Source organism: Chionomys nivalis, chromosome X (assembly GCF_950005125.1).
Source record: "Chionomys nivalis chromosome X, mChiNiv1.1, whole genome shotgun sequence".
Lineage (NCBI taxonomy): Eukaryota > Metazoa > Chordata > Mammalia > Rodentia > Cricetidae > Chionomys > Chionomys nivalis.
Window position 1 is genome coordinate 107,631,126 of NC_080112.1, and position 26,797 is coordinate 107,657,922.

Consider the following 26,797-nt stretch of genomic DNA (forward strand, 5'->3'; position numbering starts at 1 on the left):
AACAAAACTAGAAAAGGTTATAAATAGAGATTTTGGGTACTGGAGGAGGAGGACTGTCCTGTGGCATAAAGGAAGTGTGATTATAGTGATTAGTGGCTCTTCAATCAGAAAGGCAGTGCCAAGGAACCTTAGAAAGCCTTACAACCATGAAGAGCCTCTTTAGGCCAGTGAACAATGAATGGTAAAAGAAAGAAAGAAAAAAGAATTGCTTTGAGGTTTATAAGGTGGGTTTAGATTAAACCACAGGAAGTCTGATTTTACATACAAGGAAAACTAGAGCATTCGTTAGCACATGAAGTAGTACAAGAAAGCAATAGATGTAAAAGGCTCAGAGAGCATCACTATTGCCAGCCTACAGTCCTAGAGTTCTGGGAAGGATAAGCCCTAGGTCACAAGTTTGAGGCCAGCCTAGATAGTGTAAGTGAGACACAGTCTCAAGTTTCTGCCAGTGCCCTCCCCTTGGAGGCACAGTTTTCAGTTCCATGTGTGTGTGTGTGTGTGTGTGTGTGTGTGTGTGTGTGTGTGAGAGAGAGAGAGAGAGAGAGAGAGAGAGAGAGAGAGAGAGAGAGAGAGATCAAATTTCCTTTATCCATTAATCTGTTGATGAACACCTAGGACGATGCCATAAGTTGGCCATTGTGAATAGTGCCACAAAAGAAACAGGGGCTCTGTTGTCTCTCTGTAACAGACTGGCTCAGATTCCCTTGCAGCTATTCCCAGCAGTCCTGCAGCTACATCATGTGACAGTTCTATTGTCAGTGCTTTGAGGAACCTGCACTGTGATTTTCCTTGGTGGCTGGATTGACATCTCCACCAGGTTTCATTTTCTCACATTATTGCCAGCATGTGATGTCGCTGCTTTGTTTTGGGTGGCCATATCGACTGCAGTGAGATGGAATCTGAATGTAGTTTTACCTTGCAGACCTGCTGCTGTCTAAGGATGTTGAACATTTTCCCTACCTTTATCAGCCATATTTGCCTTTCTTCTTCTAAGAATTTTTTGTTTAGTTCATTGGTCAATGTATGGATTGGATAATTTGGATACTGATATTTGAGTATTTTATTTCAGTGTCAGGTATAGAGCTAGCAAAAATCCCTTCCTTCTGTATGTGGCATCTCCACTCTGCTGCCTATTCACTTTGCTGTGCAGCTCTACAGTTTTAGAAAACCTAATCTGTCAGTTCTACCTCCTGAGCACTTGGAGCTCTTGTCAGAATGTCCTTTCCATGCCTCGCCTCACATGACATGTTCTCCCCATTTCAGGCCAGCAGTTTCAAAATTGAAAGCCTTCCATTAAGGTTGCTGTTGCAGACCTAATCGACTTCTGTACAATTAGGTGAGAGATAGTGACTTAGATTGATTCTTCTTCAGGAGAACATACAGTTTTCTCAGCACCATTTGGTGAAAAAGTGGTGCTTTCTGTGGTGTGAGCTTTTGGCGCCTTTGTCAAAAATTAGCTCAGATGATCATCTGCAGTTCCAGGACTTGGGAGATAGTGGCAGGAGGATCAGTAGTTCAAGGCAAGACCATCCTGAGCTGCAAGGGATCCTGTCTCAGACATACATGCAAACCTGCATCTGTGTGGATTTACTCTGAGTCTCTTTTCTATTCCTTTGTCTTTGTCTCTGTTTTGGTGCTGGTAGCATGCTGTTTTTGTCTCTATGGTTCTGTAGTGTAACAAAATCAGGCATTGCCATGCTTAGGATAGCTTTGGTCACGTGTGATGTTTTGTGTCTCTGTGTGAATTTTGGAAGTTCTTTAGCAATTCTGTGAAGAATAACATTATAATTTTGATTGGGATTGCACTGAATCTGTCAATTGCTTCTGGTAAGATCACGATTTTCACAATATTAATTTTTAAAATTCATATCAGAAAGTCATTCTTCAAATTATTTCTTTGGTGTTTTAAATCTTTTATTATTTATGAAAATTTATTTTATCTGCTTTGGTGTGAAGGTGTCAGATCCTCTGGAACTGGAAACGTGAGCTGCCATGTGGGTGCTGGGAATTGAAGCCAGGCCCTCTGGAAGAGCAGCCAGGGCTCTTAGCTGCCAAGCCATCTCTCCAGGCCCGATGTTTAACATATTGACTGTTTTGTTGGTTTGTTTGTTTCATTGCTTTATAAATAATACCATTTAAAATGTCCACTTCCTCCCCTCCCCCCACTCCCGCACTCACACTCTCCCCTCCCCCTCCTACAACAATTGCTAATTGTCGTTTTACATTTTTAATTGTAGGGCTAGAGAGATGGCTTAGCAGGTAATGGCATATGCTACTAAGTCTGAAAAGCTCCATTCAGTTCCTGGGAGCTATTTGATAGAAGTGGTCCTCAGACCTCCACACACCCACAGTGGCAAGTGAATGTGTATACACACACAAAGAAAAAAGTGGAAAATATAATAAAATTTTAATTGCACATGTCTTCTTTTTGGTTTTTCAAGGCAGGGTTTCTATGTGTAGCTTTGGAGTCTGTTCTGGATCTTGCCCTGTAGACCAGGCTGGCCTCGAACTCACAGAGATCTGCCTGCCTCTGCCTCCTGAGTGCTGGGATTAAAAGCGTGCGCCACCACTGCCCAGCTTCATTATAATTGCAGCTGCCTTTAACAGATATTTAGCTTAAAAGTTAGTTTTATTCCTAGACAGTTAATTTTTGACTAATTTTGTCTTTTAATTATATATAATTATGTATCTTTGTGTATAGCTGTGTGTATACGGGTGCTCTCAATGGCCAGAAGATAGCACTGGATCTCAGGGAGCTGGATTTAGAGGAAGTTGTGGGCTTCCCAAACTTTAGTTCTCTGGAAGAGTAGCATGATCTCTTATCAGTGGGCTATCTCACTAGTTCAATTGCCTAGGTGATTTTGTTTTTGCAATTGCTAAAGGAATTGTTTTATTTCTCTCTCAGTAAGCTCAGTATTTATATAGAGAAACATCTAATTCTATAGGTTTATTTGGTATTCTGCTACTCTGCTGAAAATGCTTATGAGATCTAAGACTCCTTTGGATCTCTCAAGTACAGAATCTGAGAGGCAATTTGACTACTTGTGTTTTCTTTTGGCTTCTATCTTTTGTCTTACACTTTGACTAAGATTTCAGCACTGAATTGAATAAGAGTGAAGAAAGTGGACTTTTCACCTTCTTATTCGAAATGAAATGCTTTCAGTTTCCTCCCATTTAGTACAATGCTGGTGAGAACGTTGACTTACATGGTCTTCATTATGTTTCTGTGGTTGATCTTTATTGCCACCATAAGTGAATTTGGGCCAGTTGAGTAGCACATTTCTAGAGAGACTGCTCTCAGGGAATACACCCGTGGAATGTCCGCAGCACCAGTCAATGGGCTGGGCTCCCAGAGTGAGCAAAGAGGACAAAAGGAAAAAGCAAACTGAGCAGAGCATCATCTTTCTCTGCCTCGTTGCCACTGTCACAGTGTAAAGAGCTGTCACAACAGCCTTCCACAAGAGCTGGAGCCACTGTCACTACCATGCTATCCCAATATGACGGTCTGTATTCGCTCCAAAGCCTGCACAAAATGTGCCCTTGTCTTCTGAAGGTACTTGGGTCTGGTATTTTGTCAGGAAAATGAGAAATGAAATAAGTCCAGAACCTTGGTACCAGGGTGGGAATCATTATTGATATAAATGTGACCTTGCAGTCCATAGGCCTTAGGAATGAGATCACGGGAGGAATGTAGAAGAGTTCCGAGTTGTTGGCTAGAGAAGTCCTCGAACACTGTACGTAAAGCTTAATGGGTGGGACATGGGAAGACCAAAATGCCAATAGAAACGTAGACAGTGAAGTCTGTGCTTATGAGGTTCCAAGGGGGAACAAGGACTCTACTGGGAACTAGGTTAAGATGCCATTTGTCTTATTACTCTCAGATAATCTGACTGCATTCTGTCTATACCCTGAGGAGCTGCAGGGACCTGAAATCAGAAGCGATGGACTAAGTCTGGCATAGGAAATCTCAACACACCATACTAATTCCTCTGATCAACTAATTTTTAAATCACATTTGTATGTTGATGGGCGAGGCCGATCGGAAGTTGTAATTAACCAAACCAACTTAAAATAATATTCAGCTTTAATAAACAGAAGAAAGGAAACTTACAAAACCAGGGTTCCGGCGATTCAGGAGAGCAGGAACACAAAGAGAGCGAGCTAGAGCACATGGATGCTTTTATTGGCTATCTCTGGCCCCAGGGGACACACTAAGCAGCATGTGATTGGCTGAAGTTCCCCATCATCTCCCCCTTTCTCTAAAGAAGATCGAACTAAACCCAATATAACTATATACAGTAGGAACAGATACCAAATATAAAATTACAAACAACAAACAATATTAAGCAAGAAACATATAACAAAAGTTTTGCTAAGCATTCTATTTCAAGGAGTCTAAATAATGTAGAGAGTAACTACAATTATCTTGCCTCTTACTGGCTAATTCTCACATCTTGATTAACCCATTTCTATTACTGAGTGTAGCACCACGAGGTGGTGGCTTACCAGGAAGGATCTTAACCTGCGTCCTTCTTGGAGAGGAGAGCTATAGCGTCTGTCTCACTGCCTTATTCCTCCTAGCATTCTGTTCTGTCTTCCCCGCCTACCTATGTTCTGACCTATCTGGCGAAGCAGGTTCCTTTATTAATTAACCAATGAAAGCAACAGATAGATAGAAGACCCACCTATATCAGTGTGTGATTTCTTTCTGGGTCTCCCAACACTGGAGTCTGCTAGGAGCAAAGAGTGGTGTGTTTAAATAAAGTTCTCTTGCCTTGTCTACCATTTATGAAACTGCTGATCTTGGACTAGCCAAGGGTCAGGCCTTCAAAATGTCCATCTTCTTTGGGAGCGTCTCTTGTTTGTATAGCAACAGCATCTACTACACACACACTGCTTTCCAAGCCTATAGCTATGCAGGTGCTACCATGTTCTACCTTCTCCAGAGTTTATGTTTTGGGCTCTGCCTACTTACCAAATTGATGAGAGGCCCCTGAACACTTTGAAGAGTGGGGAAGGGGAGCAAAGAGAGGACTGAGATCTGAGCAGGAGGCTCAGGCTCTGTGTTTTCATGAGTCACCCCACAGTTAACGCTCAGTGGGAGGAAGGGGGCTGTGGAAATCAAGCGCTCCAATGTGCCTGAGTTTCTGTTTTCATCCTACTCTTAGTGAAATGCACGGCAGAAAGGTACCTCTAGAAGTCTAAGTTCCTGCCGACCTCAGGTGACAGTAAGAGTTCCTTACACTTACATGGAGGACTGGGCTAGAAACCACCATTCCCCTTAGCACCCTAATCAGATGCCAACCTGAAAGGATCAGCATGTCCATATCTGCTTTCCCGTTCTCTGTAATAGTGCCTACAGCTATCTCCCACTCGAGGGCTGTAGCAGGGTGTCTTCAGGCTCCCTGACTTAATCCTTGTTCTCATGACACCAGAGTAGCGAAGGTCGACCCCTTGGTTCCTTCTCATGATGGCACCTAGCCACTGTGATTGGGGAAGGGCACAATGAACATCCTGTGTGATGCCAACCTATCATGAAGCAGTCACTATCCCACTAAATTGCCCAGCGTGATGCCAGCCTTGCAAGAAGAGTGGGTTTGTCCTACGAGTAGGACTACCAGTCCCTCTTCCCCAGTCCCACCTGGTACGCTTTGGCTGAATCATCTGCTTTCTAAATAGGACTTCTTGAGTCCTGTGGAGTAGCTGAGAAAGGGGACCTGAAATACATTCAATAGGTAATTTGGGGTGACTTTAAGAAAAGTTATCTTGAGTGGATTTCTGTCACTGCTAGGTAACAATGGGGAAGATAATGGTTGCTGGAGCTACGTCTCAGAATGGGCAGGCGCTGGGCTAGAGGCGGGTCTCTCCCAGGCATTCTGAGGCAGGCTAGAGAGCAGGAGGCAGGCAAGCGGCAGAGCTTAGGCGGCCTCGTGGGCAGGGGAGGCGGCAGAGCCCAGCCAGTCCCCTTCTGGCAGGACCACCGAAGCCTAGTGAAGAAAACTGAAGGTCCGGTTGATTGGATTTCAGTACTATGTCGTAACCGACAGATAATCCTCCACTTGTTCATCAAGATGGAAAACTCCGATTCCAACGATCAAGGAAATGACCAATCTGCAGCACAGCGCAGAAGGCAAGTGGATCGCTTGGATCGGGAAGAAGCTTTCTATCGATTTGTAAATAATCTGAGCGGAGAAGACTATCGACTTCTGAGAGACAACAATTTGCTAGGCACCCCAGGTCAAAGCACTGAGGAGGAGCTGTTCAGAAGACTACAGCAAATTAAAGAGGGGCCGCCGCCACCGCCGCCGCTGCTGCCGCCACCGCCACAGCAGAGTTCAGAAGAAAATGGAGACTCTGCAGATGACGAGTCCAATGGTGACTCCATAATAGATTGGCTTAGCTCTGTCAGACAGACTGGCGATACAACAAGAAGTGGGCAGAGAGGACATCATTCCGGGAGGGCAGTGAGCCACACTAATCCAAACAGTGGTGATTTCAGATTCAGTTTACAGACAAATGTTAACCGTAATAATGGAAGCCAAACCTCAGAGAATGAAAATGAACCATCTGCTACACGTCTTAGTGTAGAAAACATGGATCGCAGCATCCACAGGCAAATGGAAAATTCAGCATCTGAGACATCATCTGCCAGAACACCTAGGTCAGAACACAGTTCTGCTGAAGCATTAACAGATGTGCCATCCACCAGAGGTCGGAGGAGGGCAAGAAGCCCGAAACCAGAACACCAGCGAAGAACCAGAGCCAGAGCTGAAAGAAGTAGGTCTTCTCTGCACCCAGCAAATGAAATTCCACGAAGATCTCATCATAGCATCTCATCTCAGACTTTTGAGCAGCCTTTGGTAAATGAGATCGAGGGAAGTTCTAGAGCCCCTCACCATGGGACTTTGAGACACCAGATAAGTGGACCTGAGTTGCTAGGTCGAGGTCGTTTTGTGGCTTCTGGGTCAAGAAATTCTGCCGCTCAAGGGACAAGCTCTTCAGACACAGATACCAGTGGTGAAGCGGCAGGATCTGGTCAAAGACCTCCAACCAGAGACCTTCAAGTCAGAAGAGTTCTGCTGCCAGAAGACCGGCAGAGAGCTAGCATAGCTAGCAGAACACGGTCAAGGTCTCAGACCCCAAACAACACGGTCACTTATGAACGTGAACCTGGCGGTTTTAGAGGCACCTTTACACGTGCAACTAGGAGAACCCATGTGAGTACTCACAGGTTTTCCACTCTTACAATCTTCAATACTGGATCAAGGCAAACTACATCTCTTCCGATTCAAACCAGGTTAAGGCAAAGAACAACAGCTTTTGGTGAGCTCCCATGGAGTGGAAGAGGGAGCTCTGGTGGTAACAACTCTGCTTCCGTCCCCAGCTACAACCCTGGCTCCAGTTCCATTGATGAATATTCAGAAAGTATCTCACAGATGTTTGAAGGTGGTGTTGAAGCAACCCGACTTTACCCCTTTAATGACAACCACCTAACTAGAGGACCCACCAATGTACAGCTTAATAACTTGCCAACGAGAAGTTTTGGTGAAAATGATGCACTGAAGACATGTACTATTTGCATTACTGAATATACAGAAGGCGACACACTTCGTGAGCTACCTTGCTCCCATGAGTACCACGTCCACTGCATCAACCGCTGGTTATGGGAGAATAACACCTGTCCCATTTGTCGCAGGGTCGTCTTGTCTTCCTGGAACAGACGAAGGGTTCTGTAATGAGAGCAGAACTCTCGAAGCTGTGTTGCTGGAATAGTGACCGGCAAATGGAAATCGCTTCCTTTATCTCCGTGTTTTTGTGCGGTACTTTAATATAAAGTCAAAACCTGAATCGAGTCATTGCTTTCTGAGGGAATCGTGTCTTTTTTCTAGTTTCTCTTTCAGGATAGAAAGGATATTTCAGACGCGATGTGCATGTGGACACTTTTGAATAGCACTCCTATCTCTCAGGTTCTGTAGGATGAATACAAGTATTTTTAGTGGGAGTTGCTTTTGTATTTGGCCAAGTCCATGACTATTATATATTACTAGTGTTGCAGACATTAAAGATGAGGTTGTTCGTTTAGTTGTCAGGTGTACAATGAAGGATGAAAATCATTTTCCTCACCAGTGTCCAAACTCCTATTCTTGCAAAAGACTTTACATTTCATTTTGTTACTTTGCACTTTTTCTTTATTACAGAAAGATTTTGTCTTTAAGGCCTACTTTGAACTTCATGCAGTAATAATGTTGGGAGATTACATTGTTCAATGCCTCGGGGAAAGTACTAAAATAGATTTTCCTTGAATATTTCAAATGTATTTTTTTTTTTTTTTGGTTTTTCGAGACAGGGTTTCTCTGTGGTTTTGGAGCCTGTCCTGGAACTAGCTCTTGTAGACCAGGCTGGTCTCGAACTCACAGAGATCCTCCTGCCTCTGCTTCCCAAGTGCTGGGATTAAAGGCGTGTGCCACCACCGCCCGGCTTCAAATGTATTTTTTAATCTGCTTACTAGTGTACAGGTTTGCAGTGTTTTATTTTATTTTATTTTTTTGCAGTCTACAATGTTGAGATTTATTGGTGCTGAAAACCAAGTTAAACAATTTAAAAAAAACATCAAGCTATTTGCAGTAACACTGAAGAGAACTGTGTTGGGAAATTGGAACATTTTCCCTATAAAGAACATGTTAGTTGAACCACTATGTTAATGGAGGTGGCATTGGGGAGAGAGAGGAGGCTCACACGGTAGTGTTGGAACAGGTGATCATACAATTGATAAGGAAATGTGCCAGGAGATATTCAGTCTTTAGGGACGTGATTTTCAGAATCCATCCAAGGTAGGAAAATGCTTAGATCTGTTACCTTAAGCAATGGAGTTTTTTTTCTTCTGGAAAAACTTTATTTCTGTGCCCAGTATTCTCTGCTTTTGTCAATGTCTTATATTTATGAAGGGTTATCATTTACACATTTTGTATTTAACCATCTGCTTCTATGACTTTAAGTCAGTTCTCCAACTCCTCATGATAAGGAGACCAATGTTGCAAATGACTGTGAAAGGCCATTTCTAACTGTTTGCTAGAATGCAGTGGCCCCTTGAAGATGACTTTTTTTTAAACGGATGGAGGGGATGTTTTTAATTCTTTTGTGAAAGAAATCAATTGTAATCTGCCTTAGTTGATTTTTTAAAAAATTTTTTTCCTGACTGGCTTCCCTCTCACACTCTTACCAACAGTGTGCAGGACATGGAAGCCACGCTTGCAGAGCACTTAGGGTCTTAAGACGGTTCTTATTGTTGCTCTACAAAGTATTCTCTCTCAACCTTTGTAACAGACAGAGAGCTCACATTTGAGGGTGTCTGCTTTTCCCCTTCAGTACAGTTCACTATGTTTATGATCAATAACAGTGTTGTAATTGAGTTACCTAGTAAATGGTTTTTCAGAAACCTGTTTTTAAATGTACATTACTGTATCATGCTTCACTTGGCAAGGTCTGAGGAAAGAATATTTCCCAGTCACACTTTAAGCAAATAAAAACAGCTGTGACCTCAAAGAAAAACAGAAAACTTACCTTGATACTTAGATCCATTGTCAAAAGTAAGATCATTTGTTTCAGTGACCAAAGCTAAATAAGCTGTTTCCAGCAGTGCCTGTAAAGCACTGTTGAGAAAAAACAGAATTTATATTAAGAATTCCAGGAGGCCAAGCTGTTTCTGGCTCGTGGATACATCATGGAAAAACATTGTTCCTCTTTTCAGACCAAGCTTTCTAGTTACTCAGGAAGATTAATAAGACATGGAACCTTTGCTGTATTACTTCAATCATTTTTCTGTTTCGACTCTGTACTATGTTTCTATGTTCTCTCTGCATATTCGAAGGAACAAGTAGGCTGAGAGAATTCCTGAGGTAAAACCATTACAGCTGCTGCCTCCTTTCCACCCTGACATTTCTCTTTCCAGGGAGGTGTCCTCATGAATGGTCCCCTGAGAATTCTTGAAGCTAGCTTGCTTCCACACCTTGTGTTAACATAAACTATGCATGTACCAGAAAATTCATTTCTTCAAACTTTATATCTTCATGTCTGTTCCTTATATCACCTTTGTCTGCTTCAGTAACGTGGACATTTATATATTAATCTGTTTAATCCAAAATTCATACCTCCAAAAAACAGAATGAACAAGAGTCTCACATCTCAGTCCTGATCAGGCCTGATCTTGCTTACTTTCCGGGATCAGGCATGTTCAGAGTGATATGGCCATGGGTTAAGTGAGAAAATTTCTAAATAGCTATACACTTGTCATTCCAAGACAACTATATACTAAGATTTTCATCGGTTCAAAAGGCCTGTTATGTTTCTTTCTCCTACGGCTGCAAGCTCATTGATGCGATCTCCGATCCATAATACTGTAGTATTCGAGATGTTCAAACAAGTCCATTTTAGCTGCTGTTGCTATGTATTTCGGTTCATAGCCTCTAGTGTTGAATCAGAAGCTGGCCTCAAATTTGCAGTGGTTTTCCAAACTCAGTCTCTCACAAGCTGGATTTAAAGTTGTGGGCCATCCCCTCAACCTCCCTGCTCTGGTTCATAAGGCTTAGCTCTGATTTCCAACTTTAATTTCCTGTTTGATTCACCACTGTCCTCTTTATACTCTCTCTGTGCTCTTTGTATTACACACTTGGTAGCCTTTATCATTGCGGCCTTGAAATCAAAGGACAAAAGAGCAAAACCAGTGGGGTACTTTTCACTTCTTATCAAATTTGCAGCGGAGCTGGCTACAGAGGGACACAGTGGAGAATAATACCTCAAAATGTGGCCTGTCCCTTGTATTTCCCTGTTGCCTATTACTCTGATGGCTGTGATTCTTTGTGTTAGACTCGGTGCCTTTTCTGTATGCTAGGTGAGGTAGGAGTGGAAAACCAATGCTCCCTATCTCCACCAAGACTCTGGTTTCTATATCTTTTAGGGATAAGAATCTCAAGGAGCAGGCTGGAGAGATGGCTTATTGGTTAAGAGCACTGGCTGCGTTCCAAAAGGTCCTGAGTTTAATTCCCAGCAACCACATGGTGGCTCACAACCACCATGTAATGAGATCTGTGCTTTCTTCTGGCCTTTAGGCATGCAGGCAGGCAGAACACTGTATGCACAGTAAATAATTACTTTTTTTAAAAAAAAGAAAAAACCTCAAGAAGCATTTGGTTCTGCTTTAAGTGACAATCCCATCGTTCCCTCCTTTCTAGAGTTCTCCACCCCCAGAGGGTAAATGGCCATTCTGCAGCACAGAACTAGTGGCTGAGCATGTGTCTAATCACTGCAGTGCTCCAACAGGGTGGCTGAGCTGCACGCATAACTCCTATCCTATTCTAGGGCCTCTTTTCCAGTGGTGCACTGAAGTCAACTCACCACAACTCATGGAAGCCACTTGAGAACATGTCAGAAAATACATTAGCGTAATGTCACATAGGTGGTTTGAAACTGGCCACAGTGGACATGCTTTTACAACAGAGGTACTTCAATTGAGTTTCTAGACAATTGCCAGGGCATCAAGGCCTTCCTTTGGCAAAGAGAAGGGAGGTGGGGATAGAGATCTTCTATCTTCCCCATCATTACAATTCTCAATGGGCATCCTCTATTCTATTTTAATCCAACTTTGGTGAGTGGTTGGAGTGGAGGTGAAGGTAAGATCAGTTCAGTTGAAATCGAAAGTCAAGTAGCTCTTGGGGAGGTATCCAACTCCAGTAACCAGAGCCCTTACTGTTTATAATGCCTACCTACTAGTAGACTGTGGCAATATACCATGGGCTTTATAATTAATGTTTCATTTTGGACATATAGAGTGCTTTAAACTTTTCCCATGTTTAACAATGATATAAAGAACATAATTATATATACATGTTTGTGTTTGGTGAAGTAACTCCGCAATGAGTGTTGTGAATGAGAATGATGAATATTATTGACTAGCTGATGACTAGGGTGATTCAGTACACCCTTTGACAGCCATCTTGCCTATCAGCTTTAATGCTAGTAGGTAGACATGTATCCCTAGGACAAACAATTGGTAGATTCCCATCAGGGGAATCTGATTGGCTTAGGAAAAAAGACATATAGGTACTAAATTTTAGGGTCTTCCAAAGAAATGGCTAAGCAAGACCCACCAGTCAAAAACTGCCACACACACACACACACACACACACACACACACACACAGTTTTCACTTTGAAATACAAGTAAATTATTAAGAATAGGGATGCATTGGACAAAAGCCTTTAGCAAAAGAGATAAACACAGAAACAAGGAACTTGGAAGAGACAGAAATTAGACATGAATAACTTAGAGATCAATGTTCTTAGTGAGACATATAGATGTACTATTTCCATGAAGTATATGTTGATCCTCGGTACAAAAATGATCATTCTAAAAACAAGAACTTGTTCTGCAAAATTCAAAATACAAGAGAAGAATGATTTGTTTGTTTGTTTGTTTGTTTTGCTTTATTTCAATTCAGTAGAGGATACATTAACAACAAGTTCTCAGAATACAGTACAAAAGGGGAGAGAGGGGATCAAAATATGAGAATTAGAGAGCCAAATTGATCTGTGAGTTTCCAAAACTAGGACATGATAAAACACAGCGGATAAATCAAAGAGATAAAAAAGATTTTTCTCACAAAGGAAATGCTTCCACTTGGAGTCCACTCAATACCCAGTGCATTGACTGTGTGGCATGTGGAGGCACATTATCACAAATTTTTTTTTTTTAATGTTTCCCCCAGCCAGAAGTTTTTATTCTCAGGGAGGGTCACAGAGAAAAAGTGAGTCACTGTTCTGAAGTCAAGTACAGACATATCTCCTTTCTTCCCCACCCCCCTTTCTTCTCTCTTCTTACCTCCCCAACCCTTCCTTCTCCTCCCTTTCTTTTCTTTCTCTCTCTTTCTTTCTTTTCTTTTTTCTTTCTTTCTTTTTTTTATTCTTTTTTCATTAAAATTTCCAACTGCTCCCCGTTTCCCATTTCCCTCCCCCTCCTCCCACATATAGCCCTCTCCTCCCGCTCCCCTCCCCCTATCCCCACTCCACTTCTCCTCCCCCTAGTCCACTCCCCCTCCCTCTCGATACTGAAGAGCAGTCCAAATTCCCTGCTCTACAGGAAGACCAAGGTCCTCCCACTTCTATCTAGGTCCAGGAAGGTGAGCATCCAAACAGGCTACGCTCCCACAAAGCCAGTTCATGTATTAGGATCGAAACCTAGTGCCATTGTCCTTGGCTTCTCATCAGCCTTCATTGTCCGCCTTGTTCAGAGAGTCCAGTTTCAACCCATGCTTATTCAGTCCCAGTCCAGCTGGCCTTGGAGAGCTCCCAATAGATCAGTTCCACTGTCACAGTGGGTGGGTGCACGCCTCGTGGTCCTGATTTCCTTGCTCATGTTCTCCCTCCTTCTGCTCCTCATTTGGACCTTAAGAGCTCAGACGGTTGATCCAAATTGGGTCTCTGTCTCTCTCTCGATCCATCGCCAGATGAAAGTTCCTGTGCCATTCTCCTTGGCCTCTCGTCAGCTCTCATTGTCCACCACATTAAGAGAGTCCGGTTTTATCCCATGTTTTTTTCAGTAGCAGTCCAGCTGGCCTTGGTGAGCTCCCAATAGATCGGCCCCCCTGTCTCAGTGGTTGGGTGCACCCCTCATGGTCGTGACTTCCTTGTTCATGTTCTCTCTCCTTCTGCTCCTCATTATAACCTTGGGAGCTCAGTCCGGTGCTCCAGTGTGGGTCTCTGTCTCTATCTCCATCCATCGCTAGATGAAGGTTCTATGGCGATATGCAAGATATTCATCAGTATGATTATAGGATAGGTTCATTTCAGGTTCCCTATCCTCAGGTGCCCCAATGAACTAACTGGGGACATTGCCCTGGGCATCTGGTAGCCATTCCAGGTTCAAGTCTCTTGCCAACCCTTAGGTGGCTCCCTTAACTAAGGTATGAGTTTCCCTGCTCCCCAATCCAACCTTCCTTTAACCCCAATCACCCCGATTCCCTCAGTTACCCTCATCCTCTCCTTCACACTTTTCTCTCCCCATCACCCCTCATCCCACCCCACCCCCCAAGATTCCAATTTTTTGCCCATCAATCTTGTCTATTTCCCATAGCTGGGAGGATATCTATATGTTTTTCCTTGGGTTTACCCTCTTGTTTAGCTTCTTTAGGATCACAAATTATAGACTCAGTGGCCCCTATCCATGGCTAGAAACCAATTATGAGTGAGTACATCCCATGATCTTCTTTTTGGGTCTGGGTTACCTCACTCAGGATCGTATTTTCTATTTCCATCCATTTGCATGCAAAATTCGAGAAGTCATTGTTTTTTACCGCAGAGTAGTACTCTAATGTATATATATTCCACACTTTCTTCATCCATTCTTCTATTGAAGGGCATCTAGGTTGCTTCCAGGTTCTAGCTATTACAAATAATGCTGCTATGAACATAGTTGGACAAATGCTTTTGTCATATGATAGGGCATCTCTTGGGTATATTCCCAAGAGTGCTATTGCTGGGTCCAGGGGTAGGTTAATCCCAATTTTTCTGAGAGGCTGGATTCATGGATTTCGAACATTAGTGATTAGCTCCAAGTTACCAATGATACATCAGTGTCACAATAAGAAAAGAAAGCATTCCTCCTTGTGCTCATTTCACCAAGAGCAAGTTCAGATTTGAATTCCCTACTTCCTCTGTCTTCTGTCCTCTGTCTGTTCAGATTTGAATTCCCTTCTTTTTGCATCTTCTGTCCTCTGTCTATTTAGATTTATCCCCGACTTCCTGTGTCTTCTGTCCTCTGCTGACCTGGACTTGTGAATCCGTCTGTCCCCGTGTTTAGGTGTGACTGTATCTTCTGTCTGTCATGTATGTTTGTCTGCCTGTGACTGTGTATGTCTGTTCCTCACAGATGGCTTTGTTCTGTATTTACTGAACAGCACAAAGAACATCACATAGGTTAGGAATGGGAAACTTTACAGAAATCTTTAACAGAGTTTTTTTTTTTTTTAACAAGGTATTAAGCTACTGGCTCCAACTGATTCCAACTGACCCACTGAACAAGCAGTACTTAAAACAGCATTGTTTATCAGCCAATATCCTTAAATGGTTGCTTCTGATCTCTGATAGATTGTAGAAGCCTGTTCTCAACCTCTGTAATTGCCTCTTTCAGCAAATGCTTTACAAATGCATTGTTCTGGGGCAGAGGCATGGAAAAGAACATAGTTTAAGACTAGGTCTGCCTCAGCTTAGGTTGTAAAAGTTGATTACATGGGAAATCCAAGGCAAGTAATGTCAGTTACAACATAGTTCTCTTAAAGGCAGGCCGAGCAAACAGTCTGAGTACACAGTAGGCTAGCATTCTTAAGTGTTCAGTGACCTCAAGGTGTATTATTAATTCTGCTCATGGGGTCCAGCAGAAGTTCCACTCTCAGAATGTGTGCGGCAGTTTCAAAATATTGCATCGCCACAGCTGGATAAAAGAGAACTCCCAGGAAGTGGGTGAAAGGGAATGTCAGGAAAACAGCTATGTTGTGGAGTAGAGACAGTGACTAGAGAGGTCTGAGAAGATGACTTCGGGGGTTGGGAAGGATGAAACCTTCAAATTACCTAGGCCATGGTCCATATTGGGAAGCGCTTTAGAGTCTGTTTTAGTTAGGGTTACTATGGCATTGATGAAACACCATGACAAAAGCAACTTGAGGAAGAAAGGGTTCATTTCACTTACATTTCCATATCTTAGTTCATCATCGAGAGCAGGTTAGACAAGAATTCAAGCAGGGCAGGAACCTGGAGGCAGAAACTGGAGCAGAAGCCCTAGTTTCTCACGAGTTGCTCAGTCTTCTTGCCTACAGAAACTAAGACCACTCGCCCAGGGTGGCACCACCCATAATAGGCTGGGCCCTCCTATATCATTTACTAATTAGGAAAAAGCCCTACAGGATTGCCCCCAGCCTGATCTTTGAGGATTTTTTTAAATTGAGGCTTTGTCTTCTCATATGACTCTAGCTTGTGTCTAGTTGACATAAAACTAGCCAGCACAGGCTCTTTTTAGCTAGACTACTAATGATAGGCAGATGCACACACACACACACACACACACACACACACAGCACTAAACTAGTGAAAAAGGAAGTAATCTTAACTCTCTGAAAAAAGATATATACAATATAGGAAAGTGTAATAATCATCGTATTTCCTACAACAAACAAATAGGAAATACCTGAAATTAAAATATCAGTAAACAGGGGCTGGAGAGATTACTCATGAAAGGCACATACCTCTAGCAAGAGGTTGTGGTTTGATCCTGAGCATCCATGTCAGATGGCTTTGCAACTGTCTGTAACTCCAACTGCAGGGAATCAAGCAGCCTCTTCTGGCCTCCATAGGCAACTACATTCATGCACACATATCTACTCCCCAAACAGACACGCATACACTCATAAGATTAAAAATAATAAAAATGAAATTTCGAAGTTTAACAAAAATATTTAATAAGAATTTTTTCATTCTCTCTTCACACATTTTATTATTTTTCTAACTTGATTCATTTAAAAAAAAAACAAATTATCTTTATTTTACATGTCAATACCAGTTCCCTCTCCCTCTCTTCCTCCAATTCCTTCCACCTTCCCCCCACCCTACCCTCATCCATACCTCAGAGAGGGTAAAGCACATTGCTTTGAGAAAGGACCAAGGCACTCCCTACCTAGGCTGAGCAAGATATCCACCGAAAGAGAATGGGTTTCGAAGATCCAGTACAAGCAATAGGGATAAATCCTGGTGCCACTGCCAGTGACCCCCCTCCCAGTCGGCCCCAGATGTACAAAATTCAGAGAAACTAGTTTGGACTTATGCTGGGCAGAGGCAGGTAGATCTCTGTGAGTTTGAGGCAGCCTGGTCTACAAAGTTAGTTCCAGGTCAGCAAGGGCTTAAAAAACAGTCTTGAAAAACCAAAAATAAATAAATCAATAAAGTACCATCAGGCAAGATAAACTCTCCTTTGGTAGTTTAGGGTTAAATGCAAAAAATAAAACAATCAAAAATATGTATGATTGTGTCTTAAAAGACGTAAAAATTGAGGGAAGGGGGTCGGTGACAGTTGCTTTTTCCAGTATAGAACTCCTGGGTACTATGGGTTATTACAATCACTTTTAATCTTCAGTCACAAACATAACTGGGAGCTTTATTGTCAATTCCTTTATTCTTGTAAGCCTTTGCCATTAGTAGTCAAGAAAGACCTCTGTCCCTGCCTTTGTCCCTCTGATATTTCATTCCAGCATTGAAACAGGCCACAAGGTATGGGTTTGTTTTTTGTTTGTCTGTCTGTTTTGGTGTCTCACACTGGATGGAGTCTTCTGCTTTGGTAAGGTGTCAATACTTCTGTTTCTAGTAGTAGAGACTGAATCTCCCTGATGGCTGAGGCACTGTATTTCTGAACTCTTTGACAGAATCTAAATGACGGTGTGACAGCTATTCTTGGTTTAAAACTTGTTTACATCTGGAATGAACTAAAAACCCAAGGAGCTGCACATACCTGCGAGGGATGTTTCTAAATCAGATTATTTGCAATGGGAAGACCCACCCTAAATCTGGGCCTCACCTATATATAAGGGTCGTGGGGGAAGAAAGCTTTTGCCCTTTGCTTGTTGGCCTTCACACTCACAAGCAAGTCTATCTATCCAGCTGCCGAGGGTTTCCTTCACTGATATTGGTGCCTCCTTCTTCTGTATGTCGATGTATATTAAAGACCAGCTGAGACATTCATCCTCGTGGGCTGAACTATTAGATTCTTGGAACTTCTGTCAGGAAACAGCACTTGTTGGACTAGCTAAACCATAGCCTGTAAGTCACTGCTATATACATTCTCTCAGTTTTCCTCTAGAGAACCCTGACTAATATAGACAGTTTAAGTCCCCCTCCCATATACGTTTACACTTCTGGAAAGAGACACTCTCCCAATACATACTATCGCCAAACACACAGATTTTAAGTCCTGTTTTATTTGTTTCTTTGAATTTTTTGTCCCATTTAATTGCAAGCTGTAATTACAAACAAGAATCGTGCATAGGACCAGTCTGATTTTAATCCAAAGCCCAGTCATGCACAGTCCAGGCCATCTTTCTGATTCTTCACTTTGTTTTCTTTTGTTTGCTTTGTTGTTGTTGTTTTTTCAAGACAGGGTTTCTTGGCTGTCCTAGAACTCACTCTGTAGACCAGGCTGGCCTCAAACGCACAGCCTGCCTCTCTCCCAAGTGCTGGGACTAAAGGCAGTAGAGAATTTGTAGGATGAGGAAACTTTTAATGTGATGTGGTATCCCATTAAAATCCAGACTCTGTTCAAACAATGCTTATTTGTGGTGTCTCTTCTCTCGCTTACAGTCTCCTTTGCCACACTACCTAACCTCTATGACTGAGTATTTTTATTGGTTAAATGGTAAAATAAAAATAGTGGGGACCTTCTAAAAATATTGTCTGAGAGATAAATGAGACGTGGAATTTGTCACATTGCACAGTGTCTGGTGGGTGCACAGTAAATGTAGGATAGCAATGACTCATTGTCCTTATTCCTCTTATTTCTCTATGAAGTAAAGCAGTTCCTTCCTACCTGAGATAGTGGTATCAGGATATGCCCAATCAAATTCAAACTCTCTTTGTTATAATCCAAACCAGAAAATACAAAATACAAATAGGAAGCCAAGCATTAGTAAAAATTAGTATTTTTATCACACTTACAAAAGGATAGCTTCTTTTTTAAATTCCTTAAGTTTATCTGTGTGTATATGTATGTAATATATGTGTACATACAAACATGTGTATACATTTATATCTATGTATTGTATGAATTAATAATATATTTGTGAGTATATATATTGATATGGTAATATACATATGTGCACATGTTAATATGTATAATTAAACACATATATACATACGTTGGTATATATACATGTATTAACATTGTACATGATGCTATCTCTATCTTCGTGGACAAGATTCATAGCAATCATGCGACAGATTGAATATGCTTGCAGTTTCTCCATGTATATCTGGCGCCTGCTGGTGGCAAAACATATTAATTCTGCTCACATTTCTTATTGAGGTTTTGAAAAGTATAACGAAGTATGCATGTTCTAAATCTGAAGCGAGAACCAGAGCAGTGAGTGCCTGACTAGCAGCCAGGCCTCAAGGTCCCCGCCAGGGAGTGCGGGCCCCTGCTGCTGGGGCTGCAGGGTCTGCTGTGCTCTCTTGGACCTGCCCTGCCTGCCTCCTTCTTCCCTTGGTCCCTGGCTCTTTGGGCTACCAGGTGTCCCTGTGTAGGTGCTGAGAAGTTCCATCTGGACGGGTGAGTGTGTGCTATCCTGGGGCTGACTGTCCCGGAAGAGAGCACAAAACCCCTTCCCCCAGCTCCTGCTGCAGGGCTTTCTTTCCTACACACGCGCCCACCCCTCCTCCCAAGCCTGCCTTGTCTGCAAGGTCCTTTGCTGAGGAACAGCTTCCTGCTCCTACACTAAGGTTACCCACCCAGAGCAGTGAGTGCCTAACCCCGAAAGGGAGCACAGGCACCTCCAGCCTGTGCTGCAGGGTCGCCTGTGTTCTACTCGACCCTGACCTAGCCCCTGCATTCGCTCTTTTGTCCGCGGGCCATTGGACTACCAGACGTTCATGTTTTGGTGTTGAGGAGTCCATCTGGAAGTGAACAGTTCCTGCCCCTACACTGAGGAGATACACCCAGAGAGTTAGTCACAGCAAAGACTGGACCAAGACACCAGGCCTCTCCTGGTTCCATTTGAAGGAAAAGATGGGCAGGCGCCAATGCAAGAATTCCTCCAACAGCCTGAAAGGCAACGTGACATCACCAGAATCCAGGAATCCCGAAATAAGAAGAATTGTACACCCTACTCCAGAAGAATTAGAAGAATTCGACCCAAAAGTGAATTATATGAAAATAATAGAGGACCTTAAACAGGAGGTGAAAAACTGCCATATTCAATTAGAGATTACAAACAAAAAGGTAGAGGAAATGAATAAATCTCTCAAAGATACCCAAGAAAACCAAGAGAAACAAGAAAAAGTAATCAAACAGGTAAGGGAAACGGTTCAAGACTTGAAGAATGAAGTGGAAGTAATAAAGAAAACACAAACCGAGGGAAGGATGGAGATGGAAAATCTGGATAAATGAACAGGAACTACAGAGACAATTACTACCAACAGATTACAAGAAAGAGAAGAAAGAATCTCAGACACTGAAGATACCATAGAGAAAATAAACACACTGATCAAAGAAAACAGCATAACCAACAAATTCTCATCACATAACATTCAGGAAATCTGGGACACAATAAAAAGACCAAACCTAAGAATTATAGGGATAGAAGAAGGAGAAGAAGTACAGCTCAATGGTCCAGAAAATATACTTAATAAAATTATAGAAAACTTTCCCAACCTTAAGAAAGATATTCCTTTGAAGGTTCAAGAAGCATACAGAACACCGAATAGGCTGGATCAAAAAAAAACATCCTCTCACCATATAATAATCAAAACACAAAGCATACAGAATAAAGAAAGAATACTAAGAGCAGCAAAGGAAAAAGGCCAAGTTACTTATAAAGGTAAACCTATCAGACTTACACCTGACTTCTCTATGGAAACCATGAAAGCCAGAAGGTCCTGGATAGATGTACTGCAGAAACTAAGAGACCATGGATGCAAGCCCAGACTACTATACCCAGCCAAGCTTTCGTTCACTATAAATGGAGAAAACAAAATTTTCCAGGATAAAAACAAATTTAAACAATACGTAGCCACAAATCCAGCCTTACAGAAAGTAATAGAAGGAAAATCACTAATCAAGGAGTCCAACAATGACCACAGTAACTCAGACATCTAGAGACCCTTTACCAGCACATCTCAAAGAAGGGAAACACACAAAATCTACTACTAAAAAAAAATGACCGGAGTTAACAACCACTGGTCATTAATATCACTTAATGTCAATGGACTCAACTCACCTATAAAAAGGCACAGACTAAGAGATTGGATACGAAAACAGGATCCAACATTCTGCTGTTTACAAGAAACACACCTCAACCACAAAGACAGGCACCTACTCAGAGTAAAGGGCTGGGATAAGGCTTATCAAGTAAATGGACCTAGGAAACAAGCAGGTGTGGCCATACTAATTTCTAACAAAGTTGACTTCAAACGTAAATCAATCAGAAGAGATGGAGAGGGACATTTTCTACTCATAACAGGAACAATTCATCAGGATGAAATCTCAATCCTGAATATCTATGCCCCTAATATAAAAGCACCTACGTACGTAAAAGAACCATTGTTAAAACTCAAGGCAGCCATCAAACCGCACACATTAATAGTAGGAGACTTTAATACTCCTCTCTCACCAATGGACAGGTCAATTAGACAGAAACCTAACAGAGAAATAAGAGAATTAATGGAGGTAATGAATCAAATGGACTTAACAGACATCTATAGAATATTCCACCCAAATAGGAAAGAATATACCTTCTTCTCTGCAGCTCATGGAACCTTCTCAAAAATCGACCACATACTCGGTAACAAAGCAAACATTCACAGTTACAAAAAAATATTAATAACCACCTGTATCTTATCAGATCACCATGGATTAAAGCTAGAATTCAGCAACAATGCTACCCCCAGAAAGCCTACAAACTCATGGAAAATGAATAGTCAACTACTGAACCATACCTGGATTAAGGAAGAAATAAAGAAAGAAATTAAAGTCTTCCTTGAAGACAATGAAAATAAAGAAACAACATACTCAAACCTATGGGACACTATGAAAGCAGTCCTGAGAGGAAAGTTCATAGCACTAACTGTCCACTTAAAGAAAACAGAGAAAGCACACATTGGAGACTTAACAGCCCACCTGAAAGCTCTAGAAAAAAAGAAGCAGACTCACCTAGAAGGGGTAGAAGACTGGAAATAATCAAACTGAGGGCTGAAATCAACAAAATAGAGACACAGAAAACAATTGAAAGAATCAATAAATCAAAAAGCTGGTTCCTGGAGAAAATCAACAAGATTGATAAACCCCTATCCAAACTAATCAAACGGCAGAGAGAGAATTTGCAAATTAATAAGATCAGAAATGAAAAGGGGGACATAAGCACAGACACAGAGGAAATTCAGAGAATCAATAGATCTTACTACAAAAGCCTGTATGCCACAAAACTGGAAAATGTAAAAGAAATGGACACTTTTTTAGATAAATACCATATACCAAAGTTAAACCAGGACCAGGTGAACAACCTAAATAGACCTGTTAGTCGTGAAGAATTAGAAGCAGTTATCAAAAACCTCCCTTCCAAAAAAAGTCCAGGACCAGATGGTTTCAATGCGGAATTCTACCAGAACTTCCAAGAAGACCTAATACCTATACTCCTTAAGATATTTCACAATATAGAAACAGAAGAGTCATTGCCAAATTCCTTTTATGAAGCTACAGTAACTCTGATACCAAAACCACACAAAGACCCAACCAAGAAAGAAAATTACAGGCCAATCTCACTCATGAACATCGACGCAAAAATCCTCAACAAAATTCTGGCAAACCGAATCCAAGAACACATTAGAAAAATTATCCATTATGATCAAGTAGGCTTCATACCAGAGTTGCAGGGCTGGTTTAACATACGCAAATCTATCAATGTAATCCATCATATAAATAAACTGAAAGAAAAAACCATATGATCGTTTCATTAGACGCTGAAAAAGCATTTGACAAAATTCAACATCCCTTTATGATAAAAGTCTTGGAGAGATTAGGGATACAAGGGTCATACCTAAATTTAATTAAAACTATATACAGCAAGCCGACAGCTAATATCAAATTAAATGGAGAGAAACTTAAAGCCATCCCACTAAAATCAGGAACACGCCAAGGCTGTCCACTCTCTCCATACCTCTTCAATATAGTTCTCGAAGTTTTAACAATAGCAATAAGACAACATAAGGGGATAAAGGGGATTCAAATTGGAAAGGAAGAAGTTAAACTTGCATTATTTGCAGAGGATATGATAGTGTACATGAGCGACCCCAAAAACTCCACCAAAGAACTCCTACAGCTGATAAACGCCTTTAGTAATGTGGCAGGATACAAGATCAACTCCAAAAAATCAGTCGCCCTCTTATACACAAAGGATATGGAAGCAGAGAGGGAAATAAGAGAATCATCACCTTTCACGATAGCCACAAAAAGCATAAAATATCTTGGGGTAACTCTAACCAAGGAAGTGAAAGATTTATTTGACAAGAACTTTAAGGCATTGAAGAAAGAAATTGAAGAGGATACCAGAAAATGGAAGGATCTCCCTTGCTCCTGGATTGGGAGGATCAACATAGTAAAAATGGCAATTCTACCAAGGGCAATTTATAGATTCAATGCAATCCCCATTAAAATCCCATCAAAATTCTTCACAGATCTTGAAAGGACAATAATCAACTTTATATGGAGAAACAAAAAACCCAGGATAGCCAAAACAATCTTATATAATAAAGGAACTTCTGGAGTTACCAGTTACCATCCCTGACTTCAAACTCTATTACAGAGCTACAGTAATGAAAACAGCGTGGTACTGGCATAAAAACAGAGAAGTCGACCAATGGAATCGTATAGAAGACCCGGATTTTAACCCACAAACCTATGAAAAACTAATTTTCGATAAAGGAGCTAAAAGTATACAATGGAAGAAAGAAAGCATCTTCAACAAATGGTGCTGGCACAATTGGATGTCAACCTGTACAAGAATGAAAATAGACCCATATCTATCACCATGCACAAAACTCAAGTCCAAATGGATCAAAGACCTCAATATCAATCTGAACACACTGAACCTGATAGAAGAGAAAATGGAAGTACCCTACAACATATGGGCACAGGAGATCGCTTCCTATGTATAACCCCAGCAGCACAGACATTAAGGGCAACATTGAATAAATGGGACCTCCTGAAACTGAGAAGCTTCTGTAAAGCAAAGAACACTGTCATTAAGACAAAAAGGCAGCCTACTGACAGGGAGAAGATCTTCACCAACCCCGCTACAGACAAAGGTCTGATGTCCAAAATATATAAAGAACCCAAGAAACTAGACTTTAAAAGGATAATTAACCCAATTAAAAAATGGGGCACTGAACTGAACAGAGAATTCTCATCAGAAGAAGTTAAAATGGCCAAAAGATACTTAAGGTCATGCTCAACCTCCTTAGCGATCAGAGAAATGCAAATCAAAACAACTTTGAAATATCATCTTACACCTGTCAGAATGGCTAAAATCAAAAACACCAAGGACAGCCTTTGCTGGAGAGGTTGTGGAGAAAGGGGTACCCTCATCCATTGCTGGTGGGACTGCAAACTTGTGCAACCACTTTGGAAATCATTGTGGCGGTTTCTCAGAAAAATTGGGATCAACCTACCCCTGGACCCAGCAATAGCACTCTTGGGAATATACCCAAGAGATGCCCTAGCATATGACAAAAGCATTTGTCCAACTATGTTCATAGCAGCATTATTTGTAATAGCCAGAACCTGGAAGCAACCTAGATGCCCTTCAATAGAAGAATGGATGAAGAAAGTGTGGAATACATATACATTAGAGTACTACTCTGCGGTAAAAAACAATGACTTCTCGAATTTTGCATGCAAATGGATGGAAATAGAAAATACGATCCTGAGTGAGGTAACCCAGACCCAAAAAGAAGATCATGGGATGTACTCACTCATAATTGGTTTCTAGCCATGGATAGGGGCCACTGAGTCTATAATTTGTGATCCTAAAGAAGCTAAACAAGAGGGTAAACCCAAGGAAAAACATATAGATATCCTCCCAGCTATGGGAAATAGACAAGATTGATGGGCAAAAAATGGGAATCTTGGGGGGTGGGATGGGATGGGGATGAGGGGAGATGGGGAGAGAAAAGTGTGAAGGAGAGGATGAGGGGAATGGGGGAATCGGGGTGATTGGGGTTAAAGGAAGGTTGGATGGGGGAGCAGGGAAACTCATACCTTAGTTAAGGGAGCCACCTAAGGGTTGGCAAGAGACTTGAACCTGGAATGGCTACCAGATGCCCAGGGCAATGTCCCCAGTTAGTTCATTGGGGCACCTGAGGATAGGGAACCTGAAATGAACCTATCCTATAATCATACTGATGAATATCTTGCATATCGCCATAGAACCTTCATCTAGCGATGGATGGAGATAGAGACAGAGACCCACACTGGAGCACCGGACTGAGCTCCCAAGGTTATAATGAGGAGCAGAAGGAGAGAGAACATGAACAAGGAAGTCAGGACCATGAGGGGTGCACCCAACCACTGAGACAGGGGGGCCGATCTATTGGGAGCTCACCAGGGCAGCTGGACTGCTACTGAAAAATACATGGGATAAAACTGGACTCTCTGAATGTGGTGGACAATGAGAGCTGACGAGAGGCCAAGGAGAATGGCACAGGAACTTTCATCTGGCGATGGATCGAGAGAGAGACAGAGACCCAATTTGGATCAACCGTCTGAGCTCTTAAGGTCCAAATGAGGAGCAGAAGGAGGGAGAACATGAGCAAGGAAATCAGGACCACGAGGCGTGCACCCACCCACTGTGACAGTGGAACTGATCTATTGGGAGCTCTCCAAGGCCAGCTGGACTGGGACTGAATAAGCATGGGTTGAAACTGGACTCTCTGAACAAGGCGGACAATGAAGGCTGATGAGAAGCCAAGGACAATGGCACTAGGTTTCAATCCTAATACATGAACTGGCTTTGTGGGAGCGTAGCCTGTTTGGATGCTCACCTTCCTGGACCTAGATAGAAGTGGGAGGACCTTGGTCTTCCTGTAGAGCAGGGAATTTGGACTGCTCTTCAGTATCGAGAGGGAGGGGGAGTGGACTAGGGGGAGGAGAGGTGGAGTGGGGATAGGGGAGGGGAGCAGGGGGAGGGGGCAATATGTGGGAGGAGGGGGAGGGAAATGGGAAACGGGGAGCAGTTGGAAATTTTAAGTAAAAAAGAATAAAAAAAAAAAAAACAATACGTAGCCACAAATTTAGCCTTACAGAAGGTAATAGAAGGAAAATCACTAACCAAGGAGTCCAACAATGACCACAATATCTCAGACAACTAGAGACCCTTCACCAGCACAACACAAAGAAGGGAAACACACAAAATTTACTACTAAAAAAATGACCGGAGTTAACAACCACTGGTCATTAATATCACTTAATGTCAATGGACTCAACTCACCTATAAAAAGGCACAGACTAAGAGATTGGATACGAAAACAGGATCCAACATTCTGCTGTTTACAAGAAACACACCTCAACCACAAAGACAGACACCTACTCAGAGTAAAGGGTTGGGATAAGGTGTATCAAGTTAATGGACCTAAGAAACAAGCAGGTGTGGCCATACTAATTTCTAAGAAAGTTGACTTCAAACGTAAATCAATCAGAAGAGATGGAGATGGACATTTTATACTCATAACAGGAACAATTCATCAGGATGAAGTCTCAATCCTGAATATCTATGCCCCTAATACAAAAGCACCCACGTACGTAAAAGAAACATTGCTTAAACTCAAGGCAGCAATCAAACCACACATATTAATAGTAGGAGACTTTAACACTCCTCTCTCACCAATGGACAGGTCAATTAGACAGAAACCTAACAGAGAAATAAGAGAATTATTGGAGGTAATGAATCAAATGGACTTAACAGACATCTATAGAATAATCCACCCAAATAGGAAAGAATATACCT

General features: G+C 41.9%; 1 protein-coding gene and 1 long non-coding RNA gene across 2 annotated transcripts in view; one reads left to right on the forward strand and one right to left on the reverse strand.

Annotated features, from left to right (window-relative positions):
* The window catches only part of LOC130867712 (uncharacterized), a 145,931-nt gene that overhangs the window by 111,538 nt on the left and 7,596 nt on the right, over positions 1-26,797 (reverse strand). The window lies entirely within an intron of this gene.
* On the forward strand, positions 6,072-7,736 carry LOC130867710 (E3 ubiquitin-protein ligase RLIM-like). Its single transcript, XM_057759833.1, has one exon. The coding sequence runs from the start codon at positions 6,072-6,074 to the stop codon at positions 7,734-7,736; it is 1,665 nt and encodes a 554-aa protein (XP_057615816.1).